At 48.7% G+C, this 16,297-nt stretch overlaps 1 protein-coding gene and 1 non-coding gene across 8 annotated transcripts in view; both read left to right on the top strand.

Moving 5' to 3' along the window:
• Positions 1–155: 155 nt before the first annotated feature.
• The window catches only part of COA8 (cytochrome c oxidase assembly factor 8), a 28,767-nt gene continuing 12,625 nt past the window's right edge, over positions 156–16,297 (top strand). For 3 of the 7 annotated variants that reach the window (XR_008659316.1, XM_055288068.1, XM_055288070.1), the window contains exons 1-4: positions 188–318; positions 9,293–9,490; positions 12,069–12,132; positions 12,680–12,837. Coding sequence is in view for 6 of the 7 variants with exons in the window: in XM_055288068.1 (XP_055144043.1) it covers positions 196–318; positions 9,293–9,490; positions 12,069–12,132; positions 12,680–12,837 (543 nt within the window). In the remaining variant the exon portion in view is untranslated. Of the gene's footprint in view, positions 319–9,292; positions 9,491–12,068; positions 12,133–12,551; positions 12,838–16,297 lie in introns of those variants that run through there. The other 4 variants (XM_055288071.2, XM_055288073.1, XM_055288072.2 and 1 more) reach the window with 3 other exon arrangements.
• LOC129489106 (U4 spliceosomal RNA) lies at positions 5,212–5,352 on the top strand. Its single transcript, XR_008659903.1, has one exon. It is a non-coding gene; the product is annotated as a U4 spliceosomal RNA (small nuclear RNA).

Below are 16,297 nucleotides of genomic sequence, written 5' to 3'. Positions count from 1 at the left end.
GTGACCGCGACCAAGGAGCGGCCGCCCGGGTCAGCCCGCGCCGCCCGTCGCCCCCGCACCCCGTCGTACCGCTGGGAAAGCGCACGGTCGGCCGCGCCGCCGCGCTCCCTCGGGCTTCGCGACCCTGCCGTAAAGTGGCCCCTCGCGCCGTCGCAATGCTGCCGTGCGCCGCAGGAGCCAGGGGGCGTTGGGGCCATGGTGGCCTTGAGGGCGGGGAAGAAGACCCTTCTGCCCACTCTCTGCCGCGCCTTCGCCCGCCGCGGCTGTCAACTCGCTCCGGAGCGCGGCGCTGAGCGCAGGGATACGGCGCCCAGCGAGGTAAGCAGGCGCCTGGGACATTGGGCTGGGAGGGGTGACCAGAAGGGAAGACAAACCCGGGCCTCGGGGCCACTCGCTGCCCTGCACAGCCGCCTCAGGCCTTTCTCCTGGTGCGCTTGCGTCCTATCCCGAACAGTCCCGCAGCCCCACGGCTCCCGCATCAACGCCCTCGGTCGGATGGGACTGAGGGTGCCGCCGCCACCACGCCGGGGATTGTTGACAGCCAGAACCTTTAAGCGTAAGAGTCGCCTGGCAAATTTGTACCTACCTTATTTGTTCCCGAGAATGATTATTTTTTGTATTTAAAGAGCTCTTGGCTTAGTGTGCCTTTTTTTCGTTGTGTGTGTGTGTGTTGGCTTTGTTAAAATTATTAGTGCTTTTCTTCAAGCGACGAGCACTTTATCATCGTACTTTCGTAGCACTTCACGTTGAATAGTTGTTCTTATTTGCAAACTATGTGTGGCTATATGCATGTTACTGGCCGAAGATCCGCAAAGAATGTCTGTAGCAAGAAAGAGTGGCAAGCAATTTTTCTAAGTCGTACTTTTGGGAGGGATGTTTTGTTTAAGGGAGGCCTAGGCCTTGATTCCATCTGTCAGATGAAAATGTTGACTAACTGTGTGGAATGGGCTGGAGATAAAATATTCAAGCAAAGCATGCAAATACCAAACAGGCTAATGAAGGAGGCTGGAAAACTTGGTTTAAACAATAATTAAAGAAGTATAAAAAAGAGCTAATTAAAAATTGGCCGGGCTCCGTGGCTCATGCCTGTAATCCCAGAACTTTGGGAGGCCGAGGCGAGCGGATCACGAAATCAAGAGGTGAGACTATCCTGCCCAACATGGTGAAATGTCTCTGCTAAAAATACAGAAATTAGCTGGGCGTAGTGGCGTGCGCTTGTAGACCCAGCTACTCGGGAGGATGAGGCAGGAAAATCACTTGAACCTGGGAGACGGAGGTTGCAGTGAGTTGAGATCGCGCCACTGCACTCCAGTCTGGCGAAAGAGGGAGACTTCATCTCAAAGAAAAAAAAAAAAAAAAAGCTAATTAAAAATTGCGGATGTACTTGCTTGTACATTTTCATTTCTGTTGGGCTGTGGCTGTTAGCACACTTTTATAATTGTGGCTTTGAAGTTCTGTCTAGTTTACAATTTAAACAAGGAGTTACCAGGGCAACTTGTCAACCAGACACCCAAGTGGCTAGCTCAGTTCTGTGTTACAGTGGCCAAGCCCTTGCCTCCTATTCCTAGAACATAGAAACCCACCCAGCATCTCCGTCTTTGGGCAGAAAGATACAGCAGGTGTCTAGAAATGCTCTAAGAGAGCGAACGGGAAATCAACCAAGACATTTCCCGGGGGAGGATTTTCCCTAGCTTATTTTGTGAACTTGTACTGGAAAGAAACAACAGCACCCAAATAAGGATTTCTCTATTGTCATATACACTTCTTTTTTTTTTTTTTGAGATGGAGTCTCCCTCTGTCGCCCAGGCGGGAGTACAGTGGCGTGATCTCAGCTCACTGCAACCTCCGCCTCCCGGGCTCAAGCGATTCTCGTGCCTCAGCCTTCCGAGTAGCTGGGATTACAGGCGCCCACCACCATGCCGGCTAATTTTTTTGTATTTTTAGTAGAGACAGGGTTTCACCTGTTGGCCAGGCTGGTTTCGAACTCCAGACCTCAAGTGATGCGCCTGCCTGGGCCTCCCAAAGTGCTAAGATTACAAGCCTGAGCCACCACTCTCAGCCTTAGACTTCTTGTTAAAGTCAAATAAATCTTACCATGGGTCTGTTCTCAAGATGAGAGACCTCTCTGCCTTGTTCGTTTTTTCTTTTTTCGAGATGGAGTTTTTGCTCTGTTGCCCAGGCTGGAGTGCAATGGCGCAGTCTCGGCTCACTGCAACCTTCGCCTACTGGGTTCAAGCAATTCTTCTGCCGCAGCCTCCCGAGTAGCTGGGATCACAGGCGCATGCTGCCAAGCCTGGTTAATTTTTTTTTTTCTTTTTTTAGTAGAGATGGGGTTTCACTATGTTGGCCAGGCAGATCTCGAACTCCTGACTTCAGGTGATCCACCCGCCTCGGCCTCCCAAAGTGCTGAGATTTTAAGTGTGAGCCACCAGGCCCAGCCAGCACCAGCTTTTAATTGAAAAACATTATAGAACTTAAGAGTCAGGCACCATTCTTCCTTCCAAATCCATCTTTAAAACTCAAGCTTTTCAGAAATATAACTGCTTTTGGTAAAGAAAAAAAAAATGAAGACTTTTAAATTCTGTTCCTTAGCCACTTCATGCCGCTTACGTCTTACCTATGTAGTTTGCATCATTTGTTCCTAAACTTGTTTGCACGTAAGAATTAGTCTGGCTCTTTTAGTTCTTTTTTTTTTTTCTTTAATCTGGAAGTTCCCGAATCAGAATAGGTTCAGAGATACTCCTTTTTAGTTCTTTTTAATCCATAGGTTGTGCCTCCATCACCTCCCCACCTTTTTATTTTTATTTTTATTTGTTTTTGAGATGGAGTCTTGCTCTGTCACCCAGGCTGGAGTGCAGTGGCGTGATCTCAGCTCACTGCAACCTCCGCCTCCTGGGTTCAAGCTATTCTCCTGCCTCAGCCTCCCGAGTAGCACCTCCTCACCTTTTTTTTTTTTTTTAAGCAATTTATTTGGAGAGGGGATCACATGTCCTTTAAAACTTCCTACAGTCAGGATTTTGGTGATTGTGTCTCCATGGTGGGATTTAGCATGTTCCTCTGACCTCTTTCCTGTAAATTGACAGCTGTATTCTAGAGCTTTGACCACATTCAGATTTTTTTTTTTTTTTTCGAAACAAAGTCTCGCTCTGTCACCTAGGCTGGAGTGCAGTGGCGTGATCTCAGCTCACTGCAACCTCCACCTCCCAGGTTCAAGCAATTCTCCTGTCTCAGCCTCCTGAGTAGCTGGGATTACAGGTGCCTACCACTACGCCCGGCTAATTTTTGTATTTTTCGTAGAGACGGGTTTCACCATGTTGGCCAGGCTGGTCTTGAACTCCTGACCTCAGGTGATCTGCCTGCCTCGGCCTCCCAAAGTGCTCGGATTACAGGTATGAGCCACCGTGCCTGGCCCAAAGTCACTTTTAGCCTCAAAAATGAGCTGTACGGTATGCCTTCTTTTTCTGTTTCTGTGGATTGTTTACTAAGGTTTGAATTTTTTTATGACTGGTAGAACCTACAAGTCATTTGAACCTGAGTTTTCATAAGAACAAGCCATTTTAACCCCATCTTCTTTTTGGTTAGAGTTTAACCCCATCTTCTTTTTGGTTAGAGTTACTAAACTGGTAAATAAGAGTGATCCGGCCAGGCATGGTGGCTCACACCTTGCCAGCACTTTGGGAGGCTGGGGCATGCAGATCACCTGAGGTCAGGAGTTCAAGACCAGCCTGGCCAACATGGTGAATCCTATTTCTACAAAAATACAAAAATTAGCCGGGCGTGGTGGCTCACGCCTGTCTGTAATCCTAGCACTTTGGGAGGCCGAGGCGGGTGGATCACCTGAGGTCAGGAGTTTGAGACCAGCCTGACCAACATGGAGAAACCCCATCTCTACTAAAAAATATTTAAAAAATTAGCCGGGCGTGGAGGCGCATGCCTGTAATCCCAGTTACTCGGGAGGCTGAGGCAGGAGAATCACTTGAACCCAGGAGGCGGAGGTTGTGGTGAGCCAAGATCGCGCCATTGCACTCCAGCCTGGGCGACGAGCGAAAACTCCGTCTCAAAAAAAAAAAAAAAATACAAAAATTACCTGGGCATGATGGCGGTACCTGTAATCCCAGCTACTTGGGAGGCTGAGGCGGGAGAATCACTTGAACCCAGGAGGCAGAGGTTGCAGTGAGCTGAGATCACGCCATTGCACTCCAGCCTGGGCGATGGACCAAGACTCATTCTCAAAAAGAAAAAAGAGTGAGCCATTGCATATTGATTTAAGCAAGACATCTGATCAAGTCTCATGTATTTTTGAAAACCGTGTCCTGTATTATGGTGCTTAAAACACCAATGGAAACATTTGTCTCAGGGTGGTCGGTATTTCCTGCACAGGTTCTTCATGAGGTGCCAGAGGTACAGAAATGAATGTGTGTGCCTCTTTTCACACATGCACAGATGGCTCTCCAGGCAGGAGCTCTGCATGCTAACACATGCCTCCCTGGTGCCTAGAGCGGTGCTTGGCCTTTGCATGGTGGCTCAGGGACAGACAGGTTGATGCTTATGGAAAAAGGCTGAATCCACCATGTCCATCTTTGGAATCTATCAGAAGTTTATTGTTTGCAGCTCCAGGCAGGGTCTCCTGAGGATGCAAGGGGAGCACCACCCCGGGCCCGCCTGTTGGGCACCTAACTTCTGAGAGAAGGAGGGTTGGAACAAGTCCACAAATAACGATCTTTTTCCCTTTTTTGGAGACAGGGTCTTGCTCTGTTGCCCAGGCTGGAGTGCAGTGGCACAAACACAGCTCATCACAGCCTCAACCTCACTGGCTCAAGTAATCTTCCTGCCTCAGCCTCTTTAGTAGCTGGGGCTACAGGCATGTGCCACCACGCCTGGCTGATTTTTAAAATTTTTTTGGCAGGGCACAGTGGCTCACGCCTGTAATCTCAGCACTTTAGAAGGCCAAGGCAGGTGGATCATCTGAGGTCAGGAATTCAAGACCAGCCTGGCCAACATGGTGAAATGCCGTCTCTACTAAAAATACAAAAATTAGTCGGGCGTGGTGGCGCATGCCTATAATCCCAGCTGCTAGGGAGGCTGAGGCAGGAGAATCGCTTGAACCCGGTAGGTGGAGGCTGCAGTGAGCTGAGATCGCGCCACTGCACTCCAGCCTGGGAAACAGTGCGAGACTGTCTCAAAAAAAAAAAAAAAAAAAATTTTTTTTGTAGCTTTGCACAGCGGCAGTATTGTAGCCAATGAGATTTACCTGAGGTGCGATTATTGATAATTGAAAACTTTTCCCAATACCCCGCCGTGATGACTTGCAATATAGTTGGCACTGGCAATTTTTGACAGTCTCTACAGAGACCGAAAAAAAAAATTTTTTTATAGAGATGGGGTCTCACTTTGTTGCCCAGGCTGGCCTCAAACTCCTGAGCTTAAGCAATCCACCTGCCTCGGCTTCCCAAGGTGCTGGGATTACAAGTGTTAACCACCAAGCCCAGCCCACGAATCACCTTTAGACAAATTGTCTAATCATCTTTAGACAATACTGAGGTGCAGGCCTTGTGTCTGTTGGTGGTGGGAAAGAGATGGTTGACTAGGGCCTTAAAGATAATAAAAATAATTAATGTGTGTATACAGCAGGGGTGGCTTCCCGCTGTGGTCACTCCAGCGTTGGGTGAAAGTGTTCCAGCCTGGATAGCTCTCCCATGTCATTGGCATTCCTGAAATTAGGAGACTGTTTTCATTGACTTTCTAGTGTTTGCCCTTCTGGTGGATTATCCTTCTTTTATATTGCTGGATCGGGTTTGCGGATTTGTCTAGCGTCCATGTAGAATGGGGGCTAGGGACCCTAACCCTCAGTAAATACAGAAGTTCCTGACTCCTTCTCAGATGGGAACTCAAAGCCTTGATAGAACTGAGAGTTAGAACAGGAAGCAAGAACGCTAAGAACTTGCTAACATTTTCTCTTCCTTATTCCCTGGTGGTTTCCCCATGGTAGCTTTGTGTCATGTACAGGCACTTCCAGGAATAGGGTGTAGGGGAAACATCTCAGTGTCTCCCCTTCTGAATCTTGGCTTCTGGAGGGAGAGATGCTGGGGTGGGAGTGCTCCTTGGTGGAGAACTCAGAAGCTTAATAAAAGCAGAGGGGGCTGGAGAGCCAGGCCTGGCTTGCAGAGCCCGCACGGAGAAGCCTGGTGTAGGGCTGTCCGGCCTGCCAATTTACAGTTAAGAAGAAAGGATATATGTGTGTGTGTGTGTGTATAATTTTGTGACAGGGTCTCACTCTGTCACCCAGGCTGGAGTGCAGTGACATGATCTTGGTTCACTGCAACCTCCGCCTCCCAGGTTCAAGCAATTCTTGTGCCTTAGCCTCCCAAGTAGCTGGGATTACAGGTGCACACCACCACGCCCAGCTTATTTTTTGGTATTTTAAGTAGAGACGGGGTTTCACCATGTTGGCCAGGCTGGTCTCGAACTCTGGACCTCAAATGATCCACCTGCCTCGGCTTCCCAAAGTGCTGGGATTACAGGCATGAGCCACTGCGCCTGGCTGAAAAAAGATTTTCACGAGAACTGGAAGGTTAACTCCCCTCCCAGACCCAAAGATGCAGATTGGGCCTGACCAGCAGGAATGCACTTGTGCCTCTCTGTGGGGAGGGCAGAACTGAGGCTGCTTCTCAAGAGACTGAGGGTCTAGCGTGCCCTCCCCGCAGACACAAGGGCCGGATGGAAGAGCCTTCTCTCCCCAGCATAGCCAGTGGGACACCATGAATCATAGGCTTGTACTGTGGAAACTAGCAATTATGGTAATTATTCGCACTACAAAGGGCTCTTCCTCTTACCAAAGGACATTTTCCTCCCCCAAGCTGCTTCTCCTCGCTTTTAAATAGTAGCTCCTCCGTGAATAAAGGCAGAAACGTGGTTTTAGGGAAGAACAAAGGAAGATAGCATCTCTCACATTATAGTGGCAAACAATGATTGAAAATATTGGTACACCAGCTTTATCCGTAAAGCAGTTTATGTGAGTGATAATTGGTAGATAAATATGGAAAAGTAGCTGAACACACCTGACACCTCTCTGAGCTTGCTTTGTGATCTGTGGGCAGCCAGAAAAAGCAGCTAATTGTTAGGTGGCTCCTTTAACATTTCCTGATGGGGAGCCCGTGAGCACAAAAGAGCAGGTGCAGCCCTGGACAGTGGTCATGCACTGTTAGCGCGAAACCCACTGAGCTGCAGACACCCGGGTCAGCTCGGAGGAGGCGGGAAGGAGTCTCCGTCCTGGGCCACAATCTAGGGGGGTGGGCCACAGTCTAGGGGGGTGGACTCTAGTGCCGTCCCTTTGGTGGGACTCACCTTAGTTTCTACCAACAGCCAAATATCACAGATGTAAAGACTTGGGGGAGAAGCCCATGAACATTTTCTGAGTCCTTTAATGTATGATAAAGAAGAAAAAGAAAAAAATAAAAGTCAACATTTGTAGAAATGTAGGTTTTGGTTTTGTTTTTTGTTTTTTGTTTTTTTTTTTGAGACGGAATCTCGCTCTGTCGCCCAGGTTGGAATGCAGTGGTGCGATCTTGGCTCACTGCAACCTCCGCCTCCCAGGTTCAAGCCATTCTCCTGCCTCAGCCTCCCGTATAGCTGGGACTACAGGTGCCGGCCACCACACATGGCTAATTTTTGTATTTTTAGTAGAGGTGGGGTTTCACCATGTTGGTCAGGCTGGTCTCGAACTCCCGACCTTAGGTGATCCACCTACCTCAGCCTCCCAAAGTGCTGAGATTACAGGCGTGTGCCACCGCGCCTGGCTAGAAATGTAGGTTTTATTTTTTTAATGGGATATTTGGTGATTGTATACAGTTTTTAGACTGATGGGTAAAATGTTGAAGGTCTGTATTGCAATCCTGCCTTTACTTTCTAAAAAGGATTCCTAAATTGATCCAGCATCAGATCAGTGTATTTTAACCCTGACGATGAGCAGTATAGTTTCAGGTCTTGAATAGCAGGGTCCCCCCACTATAACTCCCTGACAGTTCTTCCTGCCCATTGCACAAACAAAATCCGTTCATGGAGACCATGGCATTGCAGTAAAGAAAGTTTAGGGCTGGGCACGGTGGCTCATGCCTGTAATCCCAGCACTTTGGGAGGCCGAGGCAGGCAGATCACCTGAGGTCAGGAGTTCAAGATCAGCCTGGTCAACATGGTGAAACCCCATCTCTACTAAAAATGCAAAAATTAGCCGGGCGTGGTGGCATGTGCCTATAATCCCAGCTACTCAGGAGGCTGAGGCAGGAGAATCGCTTGAACCCGGGAGGCAGAGGTTGCAGTGAGCCAAGATCACGCCACTGCACTCTGGCCTGGTCGATAGAGCGAGACTCCATCTCAAAAAAAAAAAAAAAAAAAAAGAAAAAAGAAAGAAAGAGTTTAATTGATGTGAGGCCAGCCATGCTACATGGAAGAGTTATTACTCAAATCAGCCTCTCCACGCATCTGGGGGCTAGAGTTTTTCAAAAATAGTTTGGAGTAAGGGGTGGAGGTGGCTAGGCAATGGGTGCTTGCTGCCGATTGGTCCGGGTGCAATCACAGGGGTGTGGGACTCATCCTCCTGCGTGCGGAGTGGCTTCTGGGCGGGTCCAGGAGGAACCATCACGTTGGACTTGCAAAAAACCTGAAAAGATATCTCAAAAGGCCAATCTTAGGTTCTGCAATAGAGATGCAGGAGTAATTGGAGAAGTTGCAGATTTTGTGACCTCTGGAATGATGGCTGGCAGTTTACCAGAATTCAGACTCCTCACCTCCTCCTAGCCTGGTAGGGTCTCTCATTAGCTTAAGAAAGCTTAGCTCCATCCTGGCTAACAGGGTGAAACCCCATCTCCACTAAAAAATACAAAAAAATTAGCCGGGCGTGGTGATGGGCGCCTGTAGTCCCAGCTACTTGGGAGGCTGAGGCAGGAGAATGGCGTGAACCTGGGAGGCGGAGCTTGCAGTGAGCCGAGATCGCGCCACTGCACTCCAGCCTGGGCGACAGAGCGAGACTCCGTCTCAAAAAAAAAAAAAAGAAAGAAAGCTTAGCAAAGGTGGTTGAGTTTCGGGAAAGGGCTGTTACTATTTAAACCAGAAACTAGGCCCTGTGCGGTGGCTCCCACTTGTAATCCCAGCACTTTGGCCAAGATCACGCCACTGCACTCCAGCCTGGCAACAGAGCAAGACTCTGTCTCTAAGTAAATAAATAAATCCAGATTGTACATTTTGTAATACTAGACATTCATTTTGTCGTATGTTAATCCAATTTACTTTGTTAAAGGTCTCAAGATTCTGCCCTCCAAGAAAGTCTTGCCATGATTGGATAGGACCCCCAGATAAATATTCAAACCTTCGACCTGTTCACTTTTACATACCTGAAAATGAATCTCCATTGGAACAAAAGCTTAGAAAATTAAGACAAGAAACACAAGAATGGAATCAACAGTTCTGGGCAAACCAGAATTTGACTTTTAGTAAGGTAAGTTTAAGTTTTAGATCAGAATGAGAAATAACACAGTTGGCCACTTGAGGGTGCTAGGTATTTAGTATATTGCTTTGCTATTTGTTACGTGGTAGTTCTGGGTCTCAGTCTGTCCCCGCACTGTAGGTACGTATGTGTATATAGTTTTAAAAACTAATATGTAACTGTATCTAAGAAACGGTCATTCGTAGAACCACAGATCTCGAGACTTTGAAGGAAGCAATGTGTGAGCAGCAGAGCCAGAACTAGAAGTACATGTTTTACACACATATGTATGTGTGTTCATCTCTATGAGAATACCGGTTTTTTGGCCGGGCGCGGTGGCTCACGCCTGTAATCCCAGCACTTTGGGAGGCCGAGGCGGGCGGATCACAAGGTCAGGAGATCGAGACCATGGTGAAACCCCGTCTCTACTAAAAATGCAAAAAATTAGCTGGGCACAGTGGCGGGCGCCTGTAGTCCCAGCTACTCGGGAGGCTGAGGCAGGAGAATGGCGTGAACCCGGGAGGCGGAGCTTGCAGTGAGCCGAGATTGCGCCACTGCACTCCAGCCTGGGCGACAGAGTGAGACTCCGTCTCAAAAAAAAAAAAAAAAAAAAAAAAAAAAAAAAAAAAAAAAAAAGAGAATACCGGTTTTTTTAGGTGGGGCACAGTGGCTCTGCAATCCCAGCACTTTAGGAGGCTGAGACGGGTGGATCACTTGAAGCCAGGAGTTTGAGAGCAGCCTGGCCAACGTAGCGAAACGTTATCTCTACTAAAAATATAAAAATGAGCCAGGTGTGGTGGCACATACCTGTGATCCCTGTAACTTGGCAGGCTGAGGCACAATAATTGCTTGAACCCAGGAGGCAGAGGTTGCAGTGAGCCGAGATCGCACCATTGCACTCCAGTCTGGGCGACAGGAGTGAGACCCTCAAAAAAAATCCGCGTTTTTGTGATGTGTTGTCATTCTTCCCGAGAATTCAAAAAAAAAAATTTTTTTTTTTTTTTTGAGACGGAGTCTCGCTCTGTCACCAAGCTGGAGTGCAGTGGTGTGATCTCAGCTTACTGCACCCTCCACCTCCCAGGTTCAAGCGGTTCTCCTGCCTCACCCTCCCGAGTAGCTGGGATTACAGGCACGTGCCGCCGTGCCCAGCTAATTTTTGTATTTTTAATGGAGATGGGATTTCACTATGTTGGGCAGGATGGTCTTGATCTCCTGACCTCTTGATCTGCCCACCTCGGCCTCCCAAAGTGTTGGGATTACAGGCGTGAGCCACCAGGCCCAGCAGAGAATTCAAAATTCTTAACAGGATACTTATAAATAAACTGTGTAAGAAAGAAGTATAAATAGTCTAAACCAGAAGAAAAACATTTAACTTTTTTTTTTTTTCTGAGATGGAGTTTCACTCCTGTTGCCCAGGCTGGAGTGCAGTGGCGTGATCTCAGCTCACTGCAACCTCCGCCTCCCTGGTTCAAGCGATTCTCCTGCCTCAGCCTCGCAAGTAGCTGGGATTACAGGCGCCTGCCACTGCACCTGGCTAATTTTTGTATTTTTAGTAGAGATGGGGTTTCACCACATTGGCCAGGCTGGTCTTGAACTCTTGACCTTCGGGTGATCCGCCTGCCTTGGCCTCCCAAAGTGCTAGGATTACAGGTGTGAGCCACCATGCCCGGCAACATTTAAAGTTTGACTTTCCATTTGAGTGGCCTATGTCAGGTGGGGTATATTTATCATATTCTGTGGGGTTTTTTTTTTTTGTTTTGAGACAGAGTCTCACTCTGTTGTTCAGGCTGGAGTGCAGTGGCATGATCTCGGCTCACTGCAACCACCACTTCCCGGGTTCAAGCAGTTCTCCCGCCTCAGCCTCCTGAGTAGGTGGGATTATAGGTGCCCACCATCACATCGGGCTAATTTTTGTAGAGACAGGGTTTCTCCATGTTGGCCAGGCTGGTCTGGAACTCCTGACCTCAGGTGATCCACCCACCTCGTCCTCCCAAAGTGCTGGCATTACGGGTGTGAGCCACTGCGCCTGACCTGTTCTGTGGATTTATAAACAAACAGTGTCTCCCAAAGTTTATTGAACATCTTTTCTTTTTTTTTTGAGACGGAGTCTCGCTCTTTCACCCAGGCTGGAGTGCAGTGGCGCGATCTCAGCTCACTGCAGGCTCCGCCCCCCGGGGTTCACGCCATTCTCCTGCCTCAGCCTCCCGAGTAGCTGGGACTACAGGCGCCTGCCACCTCGCCCGGCTAATTTTTTTTGTATTTTTAGTAGAGACGGGGTTTCACCGTGTTAGCCAGGATGGTCTCGATCTCCTGACCTCGTGATCCGCCCGCCTCGGCCTCCCAAAGTGCTGGGATTACAGGCGTGAGCCACCGCGCCCGGCCTTGAACATCTTTTCAAATCCTGTTTCAAGCACAAAACTTTTAACCACTTTCAGAGGGTTTTAAACGAGCTTTGAGATGGGTCACCCGCTTCTCAGAAAATCCACATCTAAACTTCTCCAGGACACTGTGAGCGTGCTCTAGCCAAAGAAAAATGGAAAGACAGAGAAAGGAGTTCTGAGAGCCTTTTTTTTTTTTTTTTTTTTTTAAGGAAAAAGAAGAATTTATTCACTCAAGACTAAAAACTAAAGGCTTGGGCCTGAGAACTGAATCGGGTGAGTGTGTTTGTTTGCTTGTTTGTTTTTTGCTTTCTTTGTTTGGGTTTGAGCAAGTCCATGAGAAGGGAAAGGAAGGGCGGTGAGAGAAGTGGGGAAGTTCAGGGCAGTCCTTGATCTGCTTTGGGGCAGTGCTCGGCACACCGCTGTCCAAGTTCTCTTGCACACCCAGTTCCCAGGCGTGGCTCTCCAATCTCCAGCTCCCTCTTCTCTCTCAGGATTTTAGGTGGTTATGATGGATGACCAACCTCTGACCTTTGACTTTCGTCCTGAGGTCTCAGCCTTTACAGCTTCTTCCTCTCCAAACCAGCTTCTCTTCTGATTCCTGATCTCAGTTCAGTGCTCAAAATAGCCTGTCCTTATTTTCTCTTGGTGTTGATGTTAGGCCTCAATAACATCTCATGCTGTTCGTTAAACAGATGTCTGCGGCCAACAAGTTGTTCTGATAGAAAATCCAAAACCATCGACCCCAAAAGCCAAGTCTGTCATTGGGCTAAAGTGCCATTCCTACTAATCCTTTGCCTCTCCTGATTCATTTGGAATAAAGGGCCTGGAGCTCGAGTCACCCCCGTGCCAGGACCTCTGTTGCTGTTTGCTGGCTGCTGGAGAGGTGGGGTCTTGCAGGCCCTGGAGAGGTGGGGTCTTGCAGGCCCTGGAGAGGTGGGGTCTTGCAGGGCAGAGCTGGAGCAGATGCTGCATCCAACAGTAAGCATGAGAATGAGCGCTCACAGTTTTGGGTCCTGTGCTGGACACTGTGCAAGTCTTGTGCATATATCACCTGTTGCATTTCCCACAGTGACCCAATGAAGTAGATACTGTTATCTTTACCATTTTATAGATGAGCAACCTGAGGTTTCACCAAAATTGCACAGTGAGAATGTGGTGTGGCCTGGATTCTCACCTCGGGAGTCGGATTGCAAAGCCTTACTGGGCCTCGCCGCGCCCCATGGCCGTCAGCGCATTCCATGCTGACCTGGCCATGTATGCGTGCGTGTGCGTGTGCACATGCATGCATGTGTGTGCGTATGTGCACTTGTGTGCATGTGTGTGTGCACGTGTGCACATCACATATGCTGTGTCCGTAGGTCTGTCATCATATCAGGTAGGACTAGGTCGGCTCATATCTTGGAAGTGCTTTGGAGACAGCCACTCTCCTAACAGATGGGAGAAGTTGTTTTGATTCTTACTAAGGTCCCAGAATCCTATTGATGGCTTTGCTGAGTATTGAAAGGCTGGCCTTAAATTAGGTTTGAAGCTGAATTTGGTAATAGGACAGGATGTGTTAAGGAAGGGAAACATACAGGGAGCTGCCTGCTCTGGCATCTGTTGACAGTGAGCAGGCCGCGGTGCCTGCAGTGGGAGTGGGGCAGCAGGCATGTCACCTTGGGCCAGAGCACATGTCTTGTACACGGTTGCACCAATGCGTGAGGATATAGGTCCCCAAGAGCCAAGAGAAGGGGAGCTTTGTTGAATACGTGATGTTGGAGAAACCTTTGGCGCAAAATAACAAATTTAGATTCATTCTCCCTGCAATACAAATGTATTCCAGTGAGTCAAAATGTTAGTTATTATTAATTTTTTTTTTTTTTGCTTTTTGAGTCAGGGTCTCACTCTGTCTCCCAGGCTGGAATGCAGTGGCACCATCTAGACTCACTGCAGCCTTGACCTCCTGGGCTCAAGTGATCCTCCCACTTCAGCCTCCCAAGTAGCTAGGACTACAGGTGCACGCCAGCACCACACCTGGCTAATTTTTGTGTTTTTTGTAGAGATGGAGTTTTGCTGTGTTGCCCAGGCTGGTCTCAAACTCCTGAGCTCAAGCAATCCACTCGCCTCATCCTCCCAAAGTGCTGGGATTACAAGCGTGAGCCACCGTGTCTGGCCAAAAAGTTAATTATTAAAAGTCAGGCTGGGCACGGTGGTTCACGCCTGTAATCCCAGCACTTTTTCGGAGGCCGAGGCAGGGGGGTCACAAGGTCAGGAGTTCGAGACCAGCCTGATCAACGTGGTGAAACCTCGTCTCTACTAAAAATACAAAAATTAGCTTGTTGTGGTGGCACTCGTCTGTAATCCCAGCTACTCAGGAGACTGAGGCAGGAGAATCACTTGAACCCAGGAGGCGGAGGTTGCGGTGAGCCGAGATCGCGCCACTGCACTCCAGCCTGGGTGACAGAGCGAGACTCTGTCTCAAAAAAATAAAAAAATGAAAGTTGATTGTTTATGGATTAAAGAGTTAGATACATAGTTCATAGCTGTAGAGCATCTAATAGGATATAACAGAGTCACCGTTATCTGGAGGAATGATACCCTCCTGAGCTTGAGGGTGAAGATGGAGATATTCAAGAACGTAAAAGCGGAAAGCGTCTGTGTTAAGACTCCTTTTGATCCAGGTTTCTGGACAGGAGAGTTTGCTGAGCAGATGTGGAGGTGGCTCAGTACCCAGAGGTGGGTGGAGTTGGCCCCAGTCATGGCCTGTGCTCAGACGCTAGGACCAGAGCAATTTCTTCCTCGTGTTTGAACTTTTCTCCTGGGCCACTGCTTTACCTTTCTCATGCTATAAACTGGCTTTCTCTGCCTCCTTGTTTATCCCTCCTAAGTTCAAAGAAGCAGTCAGCTGAGGAGGCTGTCTTTCCTCAGGCTGGCTCCAGCCCATTTGGGAGGTGCCCGGATCAGCTGAGGCAGAGGTGGGGCTTGTGCAGGGAGCCTCGCTGCTGCCATGGAGACGGGAGGAAGCAAGCAAAAGAGCAGGCCTGTTGGCAAAGGATCAGAAGGCTGGGTAGGCGCAGGGATCGGTGTCCCGGAAATGTGAGGAAGGGCAAGTGCTAGCAGCAAAGACAACAGGGGCAATTTGGACTTCAGGGAAAGCTGCCACAAATTTGCAGAAATAACACACATTTATAGACAAATAACGTGACTACAAGAAGAAAAAATTGCTCAAACTCTAAATTTTACAAGGCATATTTGTTTATTTTTTTGAGATGGAGTCTCACTCTGTCACCAGGCTGGAGTGCAGTGGCGTGATCTCGGCTCACTGCAGTCTCCACCTCCCGGGTTCCAGTGATTCTCCTGCCTCAGCCTCCCAAGTAGCTGGGATTACAGGCACCTGCCCCCACACCCGGCTAATTTTTGTGCGTGTGTTTTGTAGAGATGGGGTTTCGCCATGTTGACCAGGCTGGTCTCAAACTCCTGACCTCAAGTGATCTTCTCATCTCAGTCTCCCAAAGTGGTGGGATTACAGGCATGAGCCACCGCGCCCAGCCTGCAGTGCATATGCAACAAGAAGTCATCATTTCATGCTTACTCAGTTCATGGGAGAATGTTTTCAGTCTTGAGACTCAGCGCTGGTGGAGTTACATCAAAGGTGGATGGCAGCAGAAAATCCTCAGCCCCTTTTCCAGAAGGATTTAGCTACGCATATTTACATATATCCCAGGAAGCAGGCAAATGATGCTCATGAATCATCTCTGAGAATTCACGTGGAGAGCCAGGCTTGGTGGCTCATACCTGTAATCCCACCACTTTGGGAGGCTGAGGTGGGTGGATCACTTTAGCCTAGGAGTTTGAGACCAGCCTGGGCAACATGGTAAAACCCTTTGTCTACAAAAAATTTAAAAATAAAAATAATTAAGGCCGGATGCGGTGGCTCATGCCTGTAATCTCAGCACTTTGGGAGGCTGAGGCAGGCGGATCACCTGAGGTCAGGAGTTTGAGACCAGCCTGACCAACATGAAGAAACTCCATCTCTACTAAAAATACAAAATTAGCCAGTCGTGGTGATGCATGCTTGTAATCCCAGCTACTCAGGAGGCTGAGGCAGAAGAATCGCTTGAACCCCGGAGGTGGAAGTTGCACTGAGCCGAGATCGCACCATCGCACTCCAGCCTGGGCAGCAAGAGCGAAACTCCATCTCAAAAAAAAAAAAAAGCCAAGTTTGGCAGTATGTGTCTGTAGTCCCAGCTACTCGGGAGGCTGAGGTGGGAGAATCACTTGAGCCCAGGGGGTGGAGGCTGCAGTGAGCCGAGATTGTGTCACTGCACTCCAGCCTGAGTGACAGAGCCAGACCGTGTCCAAAAAAAAAAAAAAAATTCATGTGGGGAAACATGGGAAGAGTTCAGCTGTGTGTTCCTTGCAGCGCCATCTTTCATTGCAGAAGAATGGGAAGAATGGA

This window comes from Symphalangus syndactylus, chromosome 8, assembly GCF_028878055.3.
Source record: "Symphalangus syndactylus isolate Jambi chromosome 8, NHGRI_mSymSyn1-v2.1_pri, whole genome shotgun sequence".
NCBI classification, from domain to species: Eukaryota; Metazoa; Chordata; class Mammalia; order Primates; family Hylobatidae; genus Symphalangus; species Symphalangus syndactylus.
The sequence above is the reverse complement of the archived record's forward strand: the minus strand, read 5'-3'. Positions and strand labels throughout refer to the sequence as shown.